At 42.0% G+C, this 22,317-nt stretch overlaps 1 protein-coding gene across 1 annotated transcript in view; it reads right to left on the bottom strand.

Annotated features, from left to right (window-relative positions):
* The window catches only part of LOC129822579 (nectin-3-like protein), a 79,639-nt gene extending 58,560 nt beyond the window's left edge, over positions 1-21,079 (bottom strand). Inside the window, exon 1 of the mRNA XM_055880921.1 lies at positions 20,913-21,079. Within this exon, the coding sequence (XP_055736896.1) occupies positions 20,913-21,006 (94 nt within the window). The 5' untranslated portion in view covers positions 21,007-21,079. The remainder of the gene's footprint in view (positions 1-20,912) is intronic.
* Between the last annotated feature and the right edge of the window lie 1,238 nt (positions 21,080-22,317).

Raw genomic sequence — 22,317 nt, 5'->3', positions numbered from 1 at the left:
GACTGAAAAACAGCTTCTATCTAAAGGCCATCAGACTGTTAAACAGCCCCCACTAACATTTAGTGGCCGCTGCCAACATACTGACTCAACTCCAGCCACTTTAATAATGGGAATTGATGGAAATTATGTAAAAATTTATCACTAGCCACTTTAAACAATGCCACTTAATATAGTGTTTACATACCCTACATTACTCATCTCATATGTATATGTATATACTGTACTGTATATCATCTACTGCACCTTGCCATCTTTATGTAATACATGTATCACTAGCCACTTTAAACTATGCCACTTTATGTTTACATACCCTACATTACTCATCTCATATGTATAGACTGTACACTATACCATCTACTGCATCTTGCCTATGCCGTTCTGTACCATCACTCATTCATATATCTTTATTTACATATTCTTTATCCCTTTACACTTGTGTGTATAAGGTAGTAGTTGTGGAATTGTTAGGTTAGATTACTTGTTGGTTATTACTGCATTGTCGGAACTAGAAGCACAAGCATTTCGCTACACTCGCATTAACATCTGCTAACCATGTGTATGTGACAAATAACATTTGATTGGATTTGATTTCTAGGAGACAGAACGCATCTCCTTTCTGAGCGGTATGACGGCTGCGTGGTCCCATGGTGTTTATACTTGCTTACTATTGTTTGTACAGATGAACGTAGTACCTTCAGGCGTTTGGAAATTGCTCCCAAGGATGACTTGTGGAGGTCACAATTTTTTTTCTGAGGTCTTGGCTGATTTCTTTTGATTTTCCCATGATGTCAAGCAAAGATGCACTGTGTTTGAAGGTGGGCCTTGAAATACATCCACAGGTACACCTCCAATTGACTCAAATGATGTCAATTAGCCTATCAGAAGCTTCTAGTCATGACATCATTTTCTGGAAATTTCCAAGCTGTTTAAAGGCACAGTCAACTTAGTGTATGTAAACTTCTGACCCACTGGAATTGTGATACAGTGAATTATAAGTGAAATAATCTGTCTGTAAACAATTGTTGGAATAATTACTTAATTAAGATGATGTCCTTACCGACTTGCCAAAACTATAGTTTGTTAACAAGTAATTATGGAGTGGTTGAAAAACGAGTTTCAATGACTCCAACCTAAGTGTATTTAAACTTCCGACTTCAACTGTACATTCATGATTTCTTATTCCAAACGGGCGTTGGTTTGTGTGCAAGCTATATGAATAATGCGAGAATACTTCTGAAATGTATCGACGATAAGTGTTTCTTTCCCTATCTCTTTCTCTCCATGTCGTTGTGTAAAAAGCCATATTGCAAAAGTCTGCTAGGGACCTTTGTTTCATGTAGTAAGTGTGTATGTTTATTCCGTGTTATTATTTAGTCAGCTAGTAATTTGTGTAGTACTGAATCATGAGTACGGCTGGGGTTTTTGCAGGTTACAACTGTTCAGAATGATGATATGATAAGAGGTCATGATTAATACGTTGACTGTTTTATGGATGTGATAGGTAAAGATCTTGAGAGTTTAATTCGGGAGATGGTAACTCTTTAAAAAACCTCTTCCGTGGTGCCCCAAATTCCTAATGAGTTAATTGTTACATGATTCATTTAAATTGGGTAACAATTAAACATAGTTAGTGGATTAAATACATCATCACATTAATGAAAGTAAAGTCACGACAGCTGTATTGCTGCTTTTATGGCGATGTCTTTATCCAAGGTCATATCTGTGCAGTGTGAAAAAGACATTCGCCCAACACTAACTGTAATCTGCATCCTTCCTTCCTTGCATTGTAACTTGGAGAGGGTGTTTTTCAGCCAGTTAATTCATGGCAGAAACAATCACACTCTGGCAGGCAGGCCTTTCAGAGGGGCAGGCTGACTCTTTTAGAACCACATTCCCAGTTGGTCCTCTCCAGGATTCTTGGATGGGTCCCAAATGGCACCCTATTCCCTTTATAGTTCACTACTATTGACCAGGGCCGTAGGGTGCTGGTCAGAAGTAGTGCTCTATAAAGAATAGGGTGCCATTTAAGACACTGTCCTTTTCTCCTTGCTCCCCCAGAGCACCCCGCCTGATTGCAACCCCTCTCAGTCTGTCACATTTAATTAAAGATCAGCGCTTAAACAGAAAACAGAAATCAATAGTGTTAGCGTACATAGTGTCAGGATGGGTTGCAACCTCTCGACACAGTGGACAATAACTATACTCTCTAGGATCTGTGAAGAACGATGTCTGCCAGTGTCCTTAAGCAAACCAATACATCCCTGCAGTACTCAGCAGTCTAGGTCGTGTGTTATGGTTGTTTGCAGGGAGAATGTGGGACATGTTGATGAAAATATGCAGTCACAGGGATATGAGTATTAGCCTAATTCAATTCCTCAAAGAAAACTCTAGCACAACACAAAATATAATATATATATAGTAAAGAAACACTTAGCATCTTGGAAGCTCCAAATTAGGACTAAAGGGATGGCAGTTGAGGGGAGTGAAAGGAAGGGAAGAACTGAAGAAGGACGACTCATGGTCTAGGGGTTCACACTCCGGTGTTTCTCAGCATGTTGTGTGAATAATATGGGCTAATTTGGTAGCTGCAGTGTCAGAGGGTTAGGCTATGTTATCACTCCAAAGGGTGTTGAGCTGTCCCCGTTACAGGCCTTTCGTACATTGGTGGTAGGCCTACATCTTCCAGTAAATGTACAACTAGTTTCAACACAAGGCATGAGTTGTAAGCCTAATATGCCAGGCTTAGCTGACACACAGACTGACTATTTGTGGAAGTTGGGTTTTCCTTTTCAGAATCAGAAACTCAGGAGCTGACATTACTAAGGCCTGAAAACATTCTCTCTCCACCCCAAACTCAGTCAGACAACCATGAAATTCTTGGGCTAATGCATTGTAATGACATATGCGACAACCAGAAAATGTAATTGCGTCTATTCAGTCAGTCTTTGGAGACAAGTGCTTTATGATTTGTTTTTGATACATTTAACTGAATCTATAACTGAATCATTCCCAAACATCACATTACAGAGTCATGACAAGACAAAGGTATGGTAAGCGGAGCTATTTTTGGGCTGTAATTCACAGATGTTGTCAAACTCATTACAATCCAGCCGATCATGTAGGCTTCCATACCACAGACTGAACACTATACCAAACAAGCATCTCCCACCCCACTACGCGCTGTCAACAGTTGGGTGAAGGAGTAGAGCCGAGTGGTATGCTGTTCATTCCAGCAGTCGCTCTGGATGCATCGCAAATGGCAAACAATTTTTCCGATATAGTGCACTACTTTTGACCGGAGCCACATGGTCCTGGTCAAAAGTAGTGCACTATAGTGTTAGTGAACTGTTTTGGATACAGTCTCTCTGACAATGCTCAAGTGTAAATCCAGCAGTGAGCCGTGCCTAGAAACACACACAGATACAGACGGATGACACTCCAGGCGACAGTATACTATCTGAGCTAACAAGGGCTGGGCACTGGACTTCCTTCCAAAACTCACAACACACAAGAGTCTCTTTTGAAGGACTAGGTACTTTCTCTGGCTCACAACCTAAGTTAAAAAAATCACAACCTCAACTCCACTAACAATTACACAGACAGAAATAGACTGAAATACATCAAGCCAGAGTCTTAGGGGGATAGGTGGGGACTCACTGTCTGGGAGACTGAGGCCTATACAAATCCCAGCAGATAGTAATTAGTTAATGTGAAAAAACAAAAACTCATCCACATCCTCAACTTAATACTGTTACTGTAGTTTCATTAATTTCTCACAGTTTCCTACATGCCACAGGGACCCTGGAGGAAATGGGATTGTTTTTCTTCTGGCTTTAAGATGATTCCCAGGGATTTTTATTGCCCTTTTCAGACTTCTTAAACTGTTTGCCTGTATTTTAGTTAGCAGTAGCTAACAAACTCCTTCAAAAATCAGTAATCTAGCGGTCCTGACTAGAGGTCGATCGATTATGATTTTTCAACACCGATACCAATACCGATTATTGGAGGACAAAAAAAGTCGATACCGATTAATCGGACGATTTATTATTATTTTTTAAATTGAAAATATATATATATATATATATATATATATATATATATATATATATATATATATATATATATCATACACACACACACATTTTTGTAATAATGACAATTGCAACAATACTGAATGAACAATGAACACTTTTATTTTAACTTAATATAATACATAAATACACACACACACACACACACACACAGCTCTGAAGTGACAATGATACTGAAGAGTCTGCTTAGGACACAAATACTCTCAACTGTTTGAATAAAAATAGAGTTTAAGTTACCTGTGATGAATGTTGAAAACAAAAACTGTAATTTCTATATACAGGAAATCCTATTTTAATAATGGGCATGGTAAGAATTGACGACCAAAGTGCGAGTCATAATTCCCATGACACCTTCTAGCAAAATCTGAAAAGTGGTTCCTTCATTTATTCCATAGGAAAGTTTTAGATTCAATTAAAATAAGGTATGTGTTTCGTGTAGGCTTACACCACCTTGCCAATTTTATAACTGCGTAGATATCCATAGGACAAGGTAACGCTGATCAATATTGGCTAAATATAAGCGAAGATCATTTTTTTTGTAAAGAAAATATGTTGACAAACGTTACCTTATCCTAGTGCGATTTACACGGGTATCAAAACGCTGAGGCGGTTTAAGCCTGCACGAAACACAGACCTTATTTGAAGTAGATCTAGACATTCTCTATGGAAGACATGAACGGTAAAATAACGAAGGAACCCCTTTCAAGTTCAGCCGCAAGTTATTACAGGAATTATAACGCGTCGACTATTTCTCTCTAAACCATATACCTTTGGCTAATCCGGAAACTATCACCTCGAAAACAACAAGTTTATTCCGTTCCGTATTTTATCTAACGGGTAGCATCCATGAGTCTAAATATTCCTGTTACATTGCACAACCTTCAATGTTATGTCATAATTACGTAAAATTCGGGCAAATTAATTCGCAAAGAGCCAGGCGGCCCAAACTGTTGCATATACCCTGACTCTGCGTGCAATGAACTCAACAGAAATGACACAATTTCACCTGGTTAATATTGCCTGCTAACCTGGATTTTTTTTAGCTAAATATGCAGGTTTAAAAATATATACTTGTGTATTGATTTTAAGAAAGGCATTGATGTTTATGGTTAAGTACACAATGACAGTCATTGATTGATTGTTTTTTATAAGATAAGTTTAATGCTAGCTAGCAACTTACCTTAGCTTACTTCCTTTGCGTAACAGGCAGGCTCCTTGTGGAGTGCAATGTAATCAGGTGTTAGAGCATTGGACTAGTTAACTGCAAGGTTGCAAGATTGGATCCCCCGAGCTGACAAGGTTAAAAATCTGTCGTTCTGCCCCTAAACGAGGCAGAACGTTCCTAGGCCGTCATTGAAAATAAGAATATGTTCTTAACTGACTTGCCTAGTTAAATAAAGATTAAATAAAGGTGTAAAAATATATATATATATTTTTTTTAATCGGCTAATCGGCGCCCAAAAATACCGATTTCCGATTGTTATGAAAACTTGAAATCGGCCATTCCGATTAATCGGCCATTCCGATTAATCGGTCGACCTCTAGTCCTGACATTACTTCAGTCTAAACTGCTACATGACGATGATGGAGTCAGTCATATTTCAATCTTATGGGGATGCAAACACTTTGGATAATGAGCGTGGCCTTTGTATTTGAGAGAGACAATTCCTGTGATGCTGTGAATACTGATTTTGTTTAAAATATTTATGAGCCAGGGGGTTTCCGTTATTTGGACAAGGGATACCCATGTGACAATGGATATCCATGTTCATTATGCTACGTACATACTCAGATCCCACCTTCCTTATCATCTCCATCTCTATGGGTGTGTTCCAAGTGGCAACATACTGTCCATTCCCTATACTCCCTCCAGAGGGTTCCGGTCAAAAGTAGTGTACTATAGAGAACAGGGTGTAATTTGGGACACACACCATCTCTATCTTTACTACATTATGTGCATTCCTTCTCCCAGCAACTTTATGCTAAACTGAACTCTTGAGAGCTATGTCATCTGTCTCTGTGTAACATCTATATAAAAAAAACACAAAGGACAGATTCTAGTCCTTTTATCCATCTCAAAGTAACACAAACATCAACAAGGCTACACAAGTGTCTCACCAATTACTTTAATCAATCAACAATCGGATAGGCTATATACAGGATGTATTGCATTTATATAGGATATGCTTATACCTCAAACGTGTTACTTTGTTATACAAGAAATTACAAAATTATTCAAAAACAGAATACAGGGTTTGGAGCTAGAAAGATTTGCTTTCGCTCTTTCCTAATTGAAGCCTTTCAGCATGGTGATTTCAGCAGAGGAATGGGTCCTGAGAGATTTGATCTGTATTTGTGACAAGCTATAGGCAAAACATTTTTTTTTAAATGATCGCTTAAATTCACAGGCCTATTAACGATGTCTGCCTTTGCAGTGCCTGGCTATAATTAGAAAATGGTCTTTAAGAATCTTGGCAATGGGGAGGGATTAGTGAGCGAGCACAATGTTGCAATCGTTCCCATGCCCCAGAGTCTTCTTTTGGTCAGTCAGCTTGAGGAAGAGCAGGAAAACAAGTCCGTCATCTGATTTGTGTCTATAACCAAAATACAATCTGTTTAAATTTACTAGTTCAATATCAAAAAGGATGTAATTAAACCATGTCCACGCTTGTGTAGACAACATCAGGTAATAGGCTACTTTATTTCTCTTCAGGTCCTACAGTAAATCCATTATTTTGACAACTCTATCGTAAGGGACAACAGGAGCATTCCTCTTGTGTGGAGGGAGGCAGGGAGCAGTCTTTTCCCTCATTGTAGTTGACAAGCATCCTCTAACTGAGACACAGATCACAAAATATATTGTTTCCTAACAATCCAAGAAAATAGTTCATCTGTATATTTCCTTGAGAATGCCTTGATCATTTAGGCTAGAAATATAGGATATAATACCAGGCTTGATGGGCTGCATGCAGGCCATTGCTTTAGAGAAATTATTCTTAATAAGGGGATGCTTCTAGTGAAGCTATGAACTTGTTTAAACTTAGAAAGTAAATGGTTGATATAGATCATAATTTTACTTAATGTCACGCCCTGAGTTTGATGGTTGTAGCCATCAATTGTCCCATTAACAATCACCCTTATTAGCAAACCTATTTCAAATCAAATGTATTTATATAGCCCTTCTTACATCAGCTGATATCTCAAAGTGCTGTACAGAAACTCAGCCTAAAACCCCAAACAGCAAGCAATGCAGGTGTAGAAGCACGGTGGCTAGGAAAAACTCCCTAGAAAGGCCAAAACCTAGGAAGAAACCTAGAGAGGAACCAGGCTATGAGGGGTGGCCAGTCCTCTTCTGGCTGTGCCGGGTGGAGATTATAACAGAACATGGCCAAGATGTTCAAATGTTCATAAATTACCAGCATGGTCAAATAATAATAATCACAGTAGTTGTCGAGGGTGCAGCAAGTCAGCACCTCAGGAGTACATGTCAGTTGGCCTTTCATAGCCGATCATTAAGAGTATCTCTACCGCTCCTGCAGTCTCTAGAGAGTTTCAAACTCTGGTTTCATTTCAAACTTCACATTTCTCTAGTATAAGCTACTTATCGTAATGAACAATATCAGCTGAATGCCTGCAATAAGTGATCGATATGGTCGGTGTCAACTTTCGGTTTATCGTCCCAGCTCCATTGCAGTGCACAGTACTGTGCCAATCATTTGACGAAGACCCAGTTTGGGGTTGAAACATTGTCCTATTAAACACGTAGGGAGCATTACACCAGTATACAGATTTACTTTTTGTTCTGCGTCAATCATTCCTGGTGCTCTGGCTGTTCTCAAACAGTCTACATCACTGCCGATGTCAGCAATCAGCACAAACAATTGTGGAGGAAGGGAAACCAAACACAACAAAAACAAATCCAGTGAACTGTGTGTGCTCCAGTGCCCCGTAAAAGCAAAGGTTTGGTCAGCGTGGCATCCTACCAGAAGGCGTGTACTTGCTAGTCACTCTGACTCTCTCCCTCATGCTCTCTTCGTCTCACCCTTTTCCTCCTCCAGATTAGTGCAGTAATCTGTCTTGATACACTGAACCCCCCACTTAGTTAGAACAGTTAGGATTGCTATGATTTGCTTATTCTGCAATTTGTTTTAAGGAGAGATGTGTAACCACCATCGCTCGGGACACATATTAAACAATCAAAACTGTCTGGACTAAAACACGCCCAGAATGACAAGTGTCTATTTATTGTCCTAATCCTTCCCAGCCAAACGCTTACTACTCCTCCCATTCACAGATGGTACTATTGTCCTTTCTTCCCTTTAGTTCTCCTTGTCTCCTTGACTTTGTTTAGGGTGATTCGTGGATAAGCCTAATTAGAAATATAACAGCATTCCGTTATAAACTTTAAATAGAACTGGTCAGTTGTTTTGTTCCCTTGCTTTCACAATTCAAAGAGTAAAGTCACAATAAAAACCACAGCTAACTGACAATCATGTCGTAAGACAGCAGAGCAATCATCTATCATCCATCTCCCCAACTGCTTGTAAAGAGTAGCCTAGTTGGGTTGTTGATATGTGGACCAATTTCATCAACACAATGACAGTCACAGAAGCCTCAGTCTGCACCCCATGTCACCATCAATGCCTGTCAGATTATATTCAAACTCAATACAGCACGAGGATCCATCCAGCTTTTTCGTCACATAAGCCGGGAATAGCTGGGAATGAACGCAGAAAAGGAGACCAGGTTTGCGCTGGTCAAAAGTAGTGCACTTTATAGGGAATAGGGTGCCATTTGGGATGCAATGCAGTCTAGAGATGTCTGGTGAGTGGTGAGTTGAAAGTACCTACAGAGCCAAAGAGGGATGTGAATAGACCGCTAGCCTAGCTGGGATAGCCTAGCTGGGATTGCCTAGCTGGGATTGCCTAGCTGGGATTGCCTAGCTGGGATTGCCTAGCTGGGATTGCCTAGCTGGGATTGCCTAGCTGGGATTGCCTAGCTGGGATAGCCTAGCTGGGATTGCCTAGCTGGGATAGCCTAGCTGGGATAGCCTAGCTGGGAGAAGTAAACTAGGAAAGTAAAAGTTGGCAGAGCCCCAGTTGGGACATGGTGGTCTGAAATCCCATTAGAGACATAGCTGCTGTATATCTTAAACAAGCGGCTGGGTCGCTCTGAAAGCCAAATCAATTACTCCATGTTAGAGGACAAGGTCTTTTGGCTGCCTCACAGTGCCTGGGTTTGGGTGTCTGACATCATTTGAGACACGTAGGCTTCAGGCTTGTGATCTGGGGCCCGGGAGGGAGGATTTAAGCCTTGTGCCATTCTTATGATCTACCTCGCTTTTCATCACTGGTGGTCAACGACCAGGCAGAAAGTAGTCCTATAAGTCAGGCTACTTGAAAGGTATTCAGCTGAGAAATTCCTCAGTGGTAGTGATGGGGGACAAAAATGCTCTTTGTCAAATTCAGCAGTGGTGACAGGACTTGAAGAGCGAATGTCCATCACATGCACAGCATAGCTTGACCATCTGGCAAATTTTGCACTAATTACAAATTACAACCAAATGTACACTAGAATCCAAAGTTTCACACAAGGCCAGATTTCCTTGTAATTGTGATCCAAGCTCAGAATGTCAGAGAAGGGCAATAGTAAATAGCATTTGAATAGGTATTTCCTAAGTAAGACATTCTGACAGGCCTCATTCACCATGTAGGCCTAGACTCAAGGATGGATTATAAAAGTAATGGGTCAGACTAAGCTCACAAGTAGTCCTAGGATAAAGCACTTGGTAACAGTGCCTCCATGATCAGCCTCAGTCCAATATGCTTTTCACCATGATAGTGCAGCAACAGTGAACATGACCATGCAACTCAGTCTGCACCAGGGTTTCTGTAATGAAAATGTGGCGCCGGACATTTGACCGGCAGCATTTTTTATTTACCGGACCCATATGCTGTTACATTCCCCAGCAAGAAAAACAAAAATGTCGCTCAAAAACAAGAAGGAACTAACAAAAAGTCACTGAACAACAACCAAAACGAAACAGTAGGATTTTAGGAAGGGTTCTGAAAGACACTTGGCATCCACTGAAAGTTGACTAGCAGTGTTACGCTCGTCGATGGAAGGAGTAGACCAAGGTGCAGCGTGGTAGTCGTACATCTTTCTTTATTTGTTGAACACCAAAAAAACAACAAAAGATAAACGAACGTAACGTTCTGCAGGCTACACAGTAACTGTACAAAAACAAGATCCCACAAACTAAGGTGGGGAAAAAGGCTGCCTAAGTATGATCCCCAATCAGAGACAACGATAAACAGCTGCCTCTGATTGGGAACCATACCTGGCCAACAAAGAAATAGACAAACTAGAATGCCCACCCAAATCACACCCTGACCTAACCAAATAGAGAAATAAAAAGGCTCTCTAAGGTCAGAGCGTGACAAGCAGCAACAACTGGAACCTAAAAGATGCCCACAATGAGTGTCCACTAAATTTGCCCAAGAAGAGTCAAAAAAGAAAAACCCACACCAAACGTAAAAGATAGGAAGCAAACCAAAAAGATGGAGCAAAATGAAATTAGGGAAATTAGAAAAAGGAATGTTTTTCTAGAAATCAAATCTACAAATCTACTACTCTTAAATAGCTCCTGGGCCAGCACAGGTGAAACACCTTCCCACTAACGAGATGGCAACCAGCACAGGTGTAACACATACTGACTAACGAGTTGACAAAAATATGTGCGCCCTACGTGCTAACGAGCTATACGTGCTAAGGTCCAACCTCAAAACATAAATGGAAAAACCAAAACCTGTAACAATGCATTGGGTGAGTAACCTGACTGGGGCATCCACCCACGGTGCTCAGAATGACAGTAATCACATTTAGATTATGGTAACTCATCTTAACAGAACACGCAAGTCGAGGATGCAATGACATGCGTCCTTACCGCACACTTTGAAGATGTTAGAATAACTGTCCACATTTACTTTTCCTCAGCCAACAAGGCAAGTAAAGAACAGCAAAATCACTAGCCTATACATAGGAGGTGCTTCAGTTTTAAGTTTGGGGAAGTACATTTTAACCATAAAAATGCACCTTTATAATAAGCATTCCATGCATCATCGCATTTGCAGACTTACTATTCGTAATGTGATGAGTAGATTGGATAGTCATAATTTAGGCTAAATTACAGGGAAGCCTACTCTGCCGACCCTGATCTATAAAAACGACATTGTCCATATAATAGGCCTACGTTAAGGGGAGACAAATAGAATATGACATCGATCTAAACTGGAGGAGGAAATGATTGTCCAAAAACAAACTTTTAAGTGGCACTGACCCAACAATGATAAAGAGTGAATATGCACAGTGCGCACTCACCGGGGATATGGCCGATGCTCTCCTCTGGTGCCAATAAGATAGGAATAGGGTGCCATTTGGGGGAGACTGAAATTGTACTATGTATCCTGCTACTCCGACAGCTTTGCTCCCAAGATAGCTCCCTCCATATGGCAGTCCCCTGTTAAAAAATTCCAGTGTAACTACAAAGAGAGAGAGGAGCGCTGCAAACAAACAAGCTCTTTGTGTAATGTCCTTGGTGACAGGGACGAGGACACAGTAGCTCCCTGTTTGATTCACATGGCCCACCGAGGCTCCGGTACCTACCTGTGAGCTATAAGATGGCGCCAGAAGGGATGGCTGCCGTTGTACGAGCTCCTGCTACTCTGTGTTTTTTTCGCGTTGTTTGTAACTTTTTTTGTACATAATGTTTCTGCCACCTTCTCCTATGACCGAAAAGAGCTTCTGTACATCAGAACAGCGATTACTCACCTTGGATTGGACAAAGATTTTTTCTTTAATGAATCGGAGGCTAAATATTTACAGCTCCTCCCGGACCAGGCCCAAATTCCCGTCATACGCATGAAGAAGAGACACCGATACAGGGTGCACAGATTCGGGTGCTTGATGAGAATTCATTGGTGAGTGGATAATCCGCCTATACCATCCGTCCTACTGGCGAACGTGCAATCACTAGAGAATAAACTGGATGAGCTCCGTTCGAGACTATCCTACCAAGGGGACATTCAAAACTGTAATATCTTATGTTTAACTAAGTCATGGCTGAACGAGGACTTGGATAATATGCAGGTGGCTGGGGGTTTTGTGCATCGGCAAGACAGAACAGCAACCTTCGGTAAGACGAGGGGTGGTGGTCTGTGTCTATTTGTCAACAACAGCTGATGCGTAATCTATAATATTAAGGAAGTCTTAAGGTTTTGCTCACCAGAGTACCTCATGATAAGCTGTAGATCACACTATTTACCGAGAGAGTTTTCATCTATATTTTTAGTAGCTGTCTATTTACCACCACAAACCAATACAGGCACTCAAAGAGCTGTATAAGGCCAAAAGCAAACAAGAGAATACTCACCCAGAAGTGGCACTCCTAGTGGCCGGAGATTTTAATGCAGGAAAACTTAAATCCGTTGTACCTCATTTCTATCAGCATGTCACTCTTGCAACCAGAGCAAAAACATTTTTGACCACATTCACTCCACACAAAGCTTTCCCTCACCCTCCATTTGGCAAATCTGACCATAATTCTATCCTCCTGATTCCTGCTTACAAGCAAAAACAGGAAGTACCAGTGACTCGCTCAATATGGAAGTGGTCTGATGACGCGGATGCTAAGGTACAGATCTGTTTTGCTAGCACAAACTGGATTATGTTCTGGGATTCATCCGATGGCATTGAGGACTATACCACATAGTCACCGGCTTCATCAATAAGTGTATCGATGACTTGACAGTGACCATATCCCAACCAGAAGCCAATGATTACATGCAACATCTGCACTGAGCTAAAGACTAGAGCTGCCGCTTTCAAGGAGCAGGACACTAATCTGGATGCTTATAAGAAATCCCGCTATGCCCTCCGACGAACCCTCAAACAGGCAAAGCGTCAATACAGGGCTACGATTGAATCCTACTGCACTGGCTCTGACGACTATGTGATCACGCTCTCCGTAGCCGATGTGAGTAAGACCTTTAAACAGGTCAACATTCACAAGGCCGCAGGGCCAGAAGGATTACCAGGGTGCGTACTCAGAGCATGCGAAGTCCAACTGGCAAGTGGCTTCAGACATTTTCAACCTCTCCCTGACCGAGTCTGTAATACCTACATGTTTCAAGCAGACCACCATAGTCTCTGTGCCCAAGAACGCCAAGGTAACCTACCTAAATGATTATCGCCCTCTAGCACCCACGTCTGTAGCCATGAAGATCTTTAAAAGGCTGGTCATGGCTCACATCAACACCATCAACCCAGAAACCCTAGACCCACTACAATTTGCATACCACCCCAACAGAACCACAGATGACGCAATCTACATTGAACTCCATGCCGCCCTTTCCCACCTGGGCAAAAGGAACACCTACGTGAGAATGCTGTTCATTGACTTCCGTCATCATGAAGTGCTTTGAGAGACTAGTCAAGGACCATATCACCTCCACCCTACCGGACACCCTAGACCCACTCCAATTTGCTTACCGCCCCAATAGGTCCACAGACGACGCAATCGCAACCACACTGCACACTGCCCTAACCCATCTGGACAAGAGGAATACCTATGTGAGAATGCTGTTCATCGACTACAGCTCAGCATTTAACACCATAGTACCCTCCAAACTCGTCATTAAGCTCGAGACCCTGGGTCTCGACCCCGCCCTGTGCAACTGGGTACTGGACTTCCTGACGGGCCGCCCCCAGGTGGTGAGGGTAGGTAACAACATCTCCACCCCGCTGATCCTCAACACTGGGGCCCCACAAGGGTGCGTTCTGAGCCCTCTCCTGTACTCCCTGTTCATCCACGACTGCGTGGCCATGCACGCCTCCAACTCAATCATCAAGTTTGAGGATGACACTACAGTGGTAGGCTTGATTACCAACAACGACGAGACAGCCTACAGGGAGGAGGTGAGGGCCCTCGGAGTGTGGTGTCAGGAAAATAACCTCACACTCAACGTCAACAAAACAAAGGAGATGATTGTGGACTTCAGAAAACAGCAGAGGGAGCACCCCCCTATCCACATCGACGGGTCAGTAGTGGAGAAGGTGGAAAGTTTTAAGTTCCTCGGTGTACACATCACGGACAAACTGAATTGGTCCACCCACACAGACAGTGTTGTGTAGAAGGCGCAGCAGCGCCTCTTCAACCTCAGGAGGCTGAAGAAATTCGGCTTGTCACCAAAAGCACTCACAAACTTCTACAGATGCACAATCGAGAGCATCCTGTTGGGCTGTATCACCGCCTAGTACGGCAACTGCTCCGCCCACAACCGTAAGCCTCTCCAGAGGGTAGTGAGGTCTGCACAACGCATCACCGGGGGCAATCTACCTGCCCTCCAGGACACCTACACCAACCGATGTCACAGGAAGGCCATAAAGATCATCAAGGACAACAACCACCCAAGCCACTGCCTGTTCACCCCGCTATCATCCAGAAGGCGAGGTCAGTACAGGTGCATCAAAGCAGGGACCCAGAGACTGAAAAACAGCTTCTATCTCAAGGCCATCAGACTGTTAAACAGCCACCACTAACATTTAGCGGCCGCTGCCAACATACTGACTCAACTCGAGCCACTTTAATAATGGGAATTGATGGAAATTATGTAAAAATGTACCACTAGCCACTTTAAACAATGCCACTTAATATAATGTTTACATACCCTACATTACTCATCTCATATGTATATGTATATACTGTACTCTATATCATCTACTGCATCTTGCCATCTTTATGTAATACATGTATCACTAGCCACTTTAAACTATGCCACTTTATGTTTACATACCCTACATTACTCATCTCATATGTATATACTGTACTCTATACCATAGCTTGCCTATGCCGTTCTGTACCATCACTCATTCATATCTTTATGTACATATTCTTTATCCCTTTACACTTGTGTGTATAAGGTAGTAGTTGTGGAATTGTTAGGTTAGATTACTTGTTGGTTATTACTGCATTGTCGGAACTAGAAGCACAAGCATTTCGCTACACTCGCATTAACATCTGCTAACCATGTGTATGTGACAAAAAATTTGATTTGATTTGATTTGACTGCAGCTCAGAAATCAACACCATAGTGCCCTCAAAGATCATTGCTAAGCTAAGGACCCTGAGACTAAGCACCTCCCTCTGCAACTGGATCCTGGACTTCCTGGTGGGCCGCCCACAGGTGGTAAGGGTAGGCAACAACACATCTGTCACACGCTGATTCTCAACACGGGGGCCCTCAGGGGTACGTGCTTAGTCCCCTTCTGTACTCCCTGTTCACCCACGACTGTGTGGCCATGCACGACTCCTATAACATCATTAAGTTTGCCAACGACACAACGGTGGTAGGCCTGATCACCGACAATGATGAGACAGCCTACATGAGGAGGTCAGAGACACTGCCAGGACAACAACCTCTCCCTCAACGTGAACAAGGCAAAAGAGCTGATCGTGGACTACAGGAAAGAGGGGTCCGAACACACCCCCATTCACATAGACAGGGCTGTAGTGGAGTGGGTCGAGAGCTTCAAGTTCCTTGGCAGTCCACATCACTAACAAATATCATGGTCCAAACACACCAAGACAGTCGTAAAGAGGGCACGACAATACCTATTCCCCCTCAGGATACTGAAAAGATTTGTTATGGGCCTTCAGATCCTCATAAAGTTATACAGCTGCACCACTGAAAGCGTCTTGACTGGTTGCATCACCGCTTGGTATGGCAACTACTCGGCATCCGACCGCAAGGTGCTACAGAGGGTCGTGTGTACGGCCCAGTACATCACTGGTGCCAAGCTTCCTGCCATCCAGGACCTCTATACCAGGCGATGTCAGAGGAAGGCCCTAAAAATTGTCAAAGACTCCAGCCACCCTAGTCATAAACTGTTCTCTTTGCTATCGCATGGCAAGTGGTACCAGAGCACCAAGTCTAGATCCAAAAGGCTCCTTAACTTCTTTGATATAGGATGAATTGCAAAAGGCTCCTTAACTTATTTTCACTTTTGGATGAATTGCGTGCCCATAGTGAACTGCCTCCTACTCTGTCCCAGATGCTAATATATGCATATTATTATTACTATTGGATCTGAAGTTTCTAAAACTGTTTGAATGATGTCTGTGAGTATAACAGAACTCCTATGGCAGGCAAAAACCGGAGAAAAAATCCAAACAGGAAGTGAGAATTCTGAGACTGGTCGATGTTAAGGGCTTGTAGTTAAGCAATTCACAGTAAGGTCTACACATGTTGCACGTGACAAATAAAATTAGATTTGTTTTGTTTTAGCTAGGACTTTAGGGGAGATAAGAGTATGATTCAAATGGTCATTTATTCGCTTGGGATACATACCAAACTGTCCCTCTAGGAGCTGATTACTTGCGGAAATCAGGAAGAAGCTAGCCTACTTTTTGTTGATTGAACTTTGATGGTCTCCCAGCTGATGTGCTTATGATGTTTGAAAAGTGTAGCTTCTTATCCCAGAATAAAAGTATTTTTACTTTTGGCATTTAGGCTTTGTCATAAGTGTGAGGGTTATTAGCATGTGGAAATCAAATCACTGCAAACAAAGGTCTGTTGAACGTTAAAAAGCAGTCTCCTTAAATCACATACATCAACAGAGCATGTCTGCAGGAGTTACCAAGGTCTACGTGACAGAGTTAACACTGCATGTGTGTGGGTTCATTACAACTGACAGTTGAGTGAGTGAAAGGTAGAGTGAGTGGTGAAAAAGGAGCCGCACTAGTTTCCCATAACCCATGAGCTCCTATCCTAGAGGGACTACTCTGCTGACTGTGCACATCCTGTCTACCCTGCTCCACTCTTTAATACCTCACTGTTATACCACAATGCCCCATTTGCATCAGGTGCGTGCTGTGATCTGCTCTCCAGGTGGAAAAACTAAATTCCTGACAGCGGTAGGCAAAATAGTTTTTGAAGGTTGCCTCTATTCATTCACAGTATGGTCATTAACTGTGACGAATATCTGGAAGCCATTTATGCCACCCACTTATAGCTATGAAAGACTCAAAGAAGAAATGGCAACACTTAGGTTGCCCTTGTGCCATCATGTTGCCTAGTTACTTTGCATGAAACTACAGGTAAATAAGACCTACAGGAAATAGCCTAATGGTTGAATTGTAAGTTAAAAACTTAGCCTCGTTACTGTGTAGTTACATGTAAATAGCCTAGTGCACACCAGAAAATGAAGATGTAGGCCAACTAATTTAATGGAATCTTTACAACTTTATAGTGACTGAAGCATTAAGATTGACTTTGATCATTCCAGAACAACAGAGTGCTTTGAATCTAGTAGAAAAAAACATCACATCAGAACAGTATAGCCTACTTCCTAAAGCTATATTAAACAGCAGCATGTTATAAAATAAACGAATCAAATATCATGTCACTGAAACGGATACCGATTCTTTTCTAAAAGGAAAATAGAGCTCTGGAAGAAGTGCTGTGTCACAGCCTAACAGGCAGCAGCATTGCTTACCGGTAGAGCCATGTTCACGAGCGGACGTCCCATGATGCCAGGACTGGAGGTCACTCTGTTACATTCGCTAATGGACTACTACTCTAGTACTGGCCAGGGTGCTGCTGTACAGCCTGCATGGCTACGACTGCGTCCCAAATGGTGCCCATAGGGCTGGTCTAAAGTAGTACACTATAGGGAATAGAGTGCCATTTGGGAAGTATGGCTACCTCTGTTCTGACAGTCTGTCAGGGGTGGAGGGTGGGCGCTCAGTAGCCTCAGTGGCCACAGCTAGCCTGCTCCCCACACAGCCAGCCTGCTCCCCACACAGGCCAGCCTGCTCCCCACACAGCCAGCCTACTCCACACACAGCCAGCCTACTCCACACACAGCCAGCCTACTCCACACAGCCAGCCTGCTCCACACAGCCAGCCTGCTCTCCAAACAGCAAGCCGTCAGCCGCCACTTCCCACAATAAAGCACAACACTCATCTGCTGATGGGCCTTCCTTCAAAAGAGCCTTTTAATATGACTGGGTAATTTCAGACCGAATCTGCTGCTGCCTCACAAGTGAGATTAAGAGAGGATCAGATGGGATACAACAGCTGCTCATCATAGATGTGCACCCCAAACACAGCTTCTTTTGAAGCCTTGTATAGCTAAGCCTACCAATAGCAATTATAATGTCTTGCTTTTACAAAATATAGCATGGCCAGAGTTGATGTGTCGTGTGCAGACTTATTGAAATTGTTTCAAAATAGTTTGGGTGGCTCTGAAGACTTTGTCCAATAAGAGGAAGAAAAATAATGGTTATTTATTAGTAACATAGAGACTAATACAGAATATCAGTAATGGTGCCTTTTTGTAGGCACTAACGGAGGCTAACTCTGCCATGGCTCGTTGGCCAAAGCCTATGGGGAAATTAATGGGGTTGTTGACGGGTTTTTGGTTAAAAAACGAAAATAAGGTATTCGGTAACACAGGCTTAGGATATCTTATACTTGTTGTTCTATGAGATAATCTTCATCAGCTAACATCACTGTGAATTTTGAAGCATTTACGTAATCAAAACAAGCACATAAAGCACATAAAGGCTTCATAATTCATAAAGGTCATGTTACCTGACTGACATTATCTCATAGAACAAAAACGTATAAGATCTCCGAAGCCTGTGTTAACCTCAGACCTTATTTTAATTTATCCCAGAACCTCATTCTTTCCCCATTAATGGCCAACGAACCAGAGCTAGAAAATGCTAACTAATTTCTGTTTTTTAGGACTACAAACTGGCGAGCTCGATAGTGTGATGTCCTCCAACTTCAAAGTCACAACAAGCTAAAGGCCAAACTGATGCTGTAGTACGGTGCATTAGACCTGTTCTTTGCATGTCTTTTTTCAAATCTATTTTCATCTTGAGCCTGTAATTTAGGTGGCTCCATTACTACATTATTTATTTATATTGCGAAGGAACCACACAGCCCTGAAAAAAGAAATCACCAAACTACGGTCTTCAATTACAGACCTCAGAGTATGGTGGAACCACGCCTGTGACTGTCCCCTCCCCTCCTCAGTCGACATCGGTCTTACTACACTGGGTGCACTGAAAATGACACATTCAGGGAATTTCGCCTACCCTCCATCTCTATCAAATCTGCCCTTCTTAAAATCCCCCACAGTCCATAGAAGAATCCCTAGCACACTGTCCAACACTAGTCTACACACTACATCATGTTTTACAACAAAAATATAGCTCCTAAGCATCTACTGTCTGACCGGCAAGATTTATGAACCCCATAAATAATGTGGTCGTAAAGAGAGTGAGAAAGATGGCATACATGCAGGTGTGGGTGTGTGTGTGTGTGTGTGGGGAAGGGGAGTTATTACCAATCTAGGCTATAATGGGGTCATATCAGATTTCTTCAGACTAAAACAACAATAATACAGATCAGTGATTTACTGTTATTTGCTCTGGTTAATGATCTGCCCTGGTTCATCTTTTACTATAATAAAATAGTACAGTATGTGTTGTGTCCTGCTATGAGTATGAGGTATAGTATAGGATCTGTCCCAAATTACACCCTATTCCCTATATTGTGCATTATCTTTGATCAGAGCTCTATGGGTCCTGGTCAAAGAAGTGCACTATAAATGGAATAGTGTGCAATTTGGGACATATCCATAGAGAGGGGTATAGTATGCCTCCCTCCCCAGCTGCTCTCTTTGTGACAGCGAGACTGGAAGGTGCTCTGGAATGAAGCCCAACTGCAGATCAATACTTCCAGACTTTCAGCTGCAGTGCTTTTTCTCGTTCCTCTCTCAGTCACTGAAATGTCTTCATTTCTCCTGCCACTACACACACTCACACGCCTTAAGAGGCTCCTCTTCTCTCCCCTGCTTGCCTCTCCTCTCTGCCTTACATGTTCTATTCCATTTATTTATACATTTTTCAAACTTTGCAACCTTTGTAGTGGAACTACCTCCTTTTCCTCTAGCAGCTGCATATGCACTGACAGGTGGCATGGGATTTAGGAAATTAAAGTCTGTATTATTAGGAGATTAATGTGAGGTTAAATCGATACAAGTCATTTAGGATTTCATGATTCCAGTAATTTGCAAAATCACTTTCAACCTCGATATCAATGAAACATGATACCGTGGCTAAATCTTCAGTGGGGAATCTCTCTCTCTCAGACATTTTTCTTAAAACTTTGTTGCTATTCAAATCACTGCTTGGTCTGTCATTCCACTCATGACAAAATAGAAACATCAAAACCCATTAAAGCCCACAACAAACGAAATGGTCTGACACCTAGTTAGTTTTTAGCACACTATATCAGATAGCTTCCCTTTGTTGTAGCAAGCTAAGAAACGTTAGTTTAGCCACATAATAGATCTCAAGCAACATTTGTCGTTTCAATGGCACATCTCGATTCGAAAGATGCCGGGGGAAAAGTGAACTTCATTGCATTTGTTAGAAATAATGTACCTAACGGAGAAAATACTAGAACGTTAACTAGCCTTAGTTTCATACTCTAACTGAGGGAATATTAGCTAACTTACCAGAGACAATTCAGGCCATAAACCTATTCGTCCCAACAAAACCGCTAACTCGCGAGTATGCACAGCACAGCACCGCACTCAGGTCGCTCCCATATGGACCATAGAATTAGCATTCCCGTTAGCATAGCCAGCTACTTTACCACGTAGAGTAGCTACAGTACAACTTCAATATCTAGAATTCTAAAATACATTCGTAAATAGATAAATTAAATTAAACTGATAACTTACAGGTAAACCCATATATGAGAAGCAAAACTGTAGAAGCTTGCAGTCCATTGAGCGGCAGACTCTTGTGATAATCGAGTAGCAATCTTTTCGCCATGATCTCCCCGGTGTACTTTCTCTCCGCCTCGCTCCGCTTCTACGTCTGTTCTACCGCAGATTTCTTGCTTGCTTCTCTAGCAACTCCTCTCTATAGCGACTGCCCGGGCAGATGAGCTGTACCACTTCTGGGACTGACAGGGGCTCTCACACACCTTTACCCGTAAACGAATTCCTTTTTTTATGCAACTTGTAAATACATGCATTAATTGTACAGTGTATAGCTAAGTAGTTTGTGTCAAGACTTTATAGGGCCTTATTAGACTTAAACCCCCTATTATCGACTAATGAGTACATTAAATTGAAATGGTGCACTGCAAATTATGTTATATCAGTTTTCCATTCAGGAATATCCCTAATATTATTTCACAATTAGGCATGTTTTTGTGGTAATACATTCCTAGGGCATTTAATTTCTATCAGTTGTGTAATGGAGTCGATCCTATGTCAGTGATCACTTTCCTTGTTTCCTTGTTTGACAGACATTAATAAAATTAACATTTAAGAGAGGTCAAGACCTGAGTCAAGATCCTTTAAAAAAGTGTTAATTAAGTCTAAACACCGGTGTTGGGATGGTTTACAGCCCCTTTGAAGAAAAAACAGCAGGTTTGGACTTAACGTTCCCTCCAACCAAATAACATAGCACCATTGCCAGGTTACCACAACATTAACACTAAAGTCTCCATTTGAATGGGGTCTGATGATCTTCAAATCAATGAGAATGATGGTTATATGACATATACCCCACTTGTCCTGAAAATGAATGTTGGGCTACCACCCGCCTTTACTACCTCCATATTTCAGGAGGTGTTGCTGCAAACAACGTTTCTGTGGCATTTCCTTGTCTGTTTTCCTGTGTGCATTCCTGTGTTGTAAAAAGACAAATACCTAGAAAGTGGCAAATCCAAATGTTTGTCAGTGACCACCAGTTGTTTGGCTAATAAAGAACAAGCAACCCCTAATGATTCCTAGTCATATATGCAAAATAGTTTGGATACTTATATTGAGAGAACAACATCAGCAAGTCATTGCTTCATAGCTGTGGGCTACAGTTATAAACAATCACATAATTATTTCAGACCGACATATACCCAGACAGCTGTAACTGAAAAAGATCTGTTCTCTTAGATTTTCTCTTAAGATATGATATTTAAACAGATAAACAAACAGAAAACACAGCACTTTCCAATATGTGTGTCATGAAATAGGTGACTTCATTCCTTTCTTATTTACCTTTCTATTTCAGTGTGGAGGGACATCCTCATTAATTCCCTCAGGGAGACAGACTCTAACCCTGCAGGTTCCCCTCATC

Source organism: Salvelinus fontinalis, chromosome 24, assembly GCF_029448725.1.
Source record: "Salvelinus fontinalis isolate EN_2023a chromosome 24, ASM2944872v1, whole genome shotgun sequence".
Classification (NCBI taxonomy): Eukaryota; Metazoa; Chordata; class Actinopteri; order Salmoniformes; family Salmonidae; genus Salvelinus; species Salvelinus fontinalis.
The sequence above is the reverse complement of the archived record's forward strand: the minus strand, read 5'-3'. Positions and strand labels throughout refer to the sequence as shown.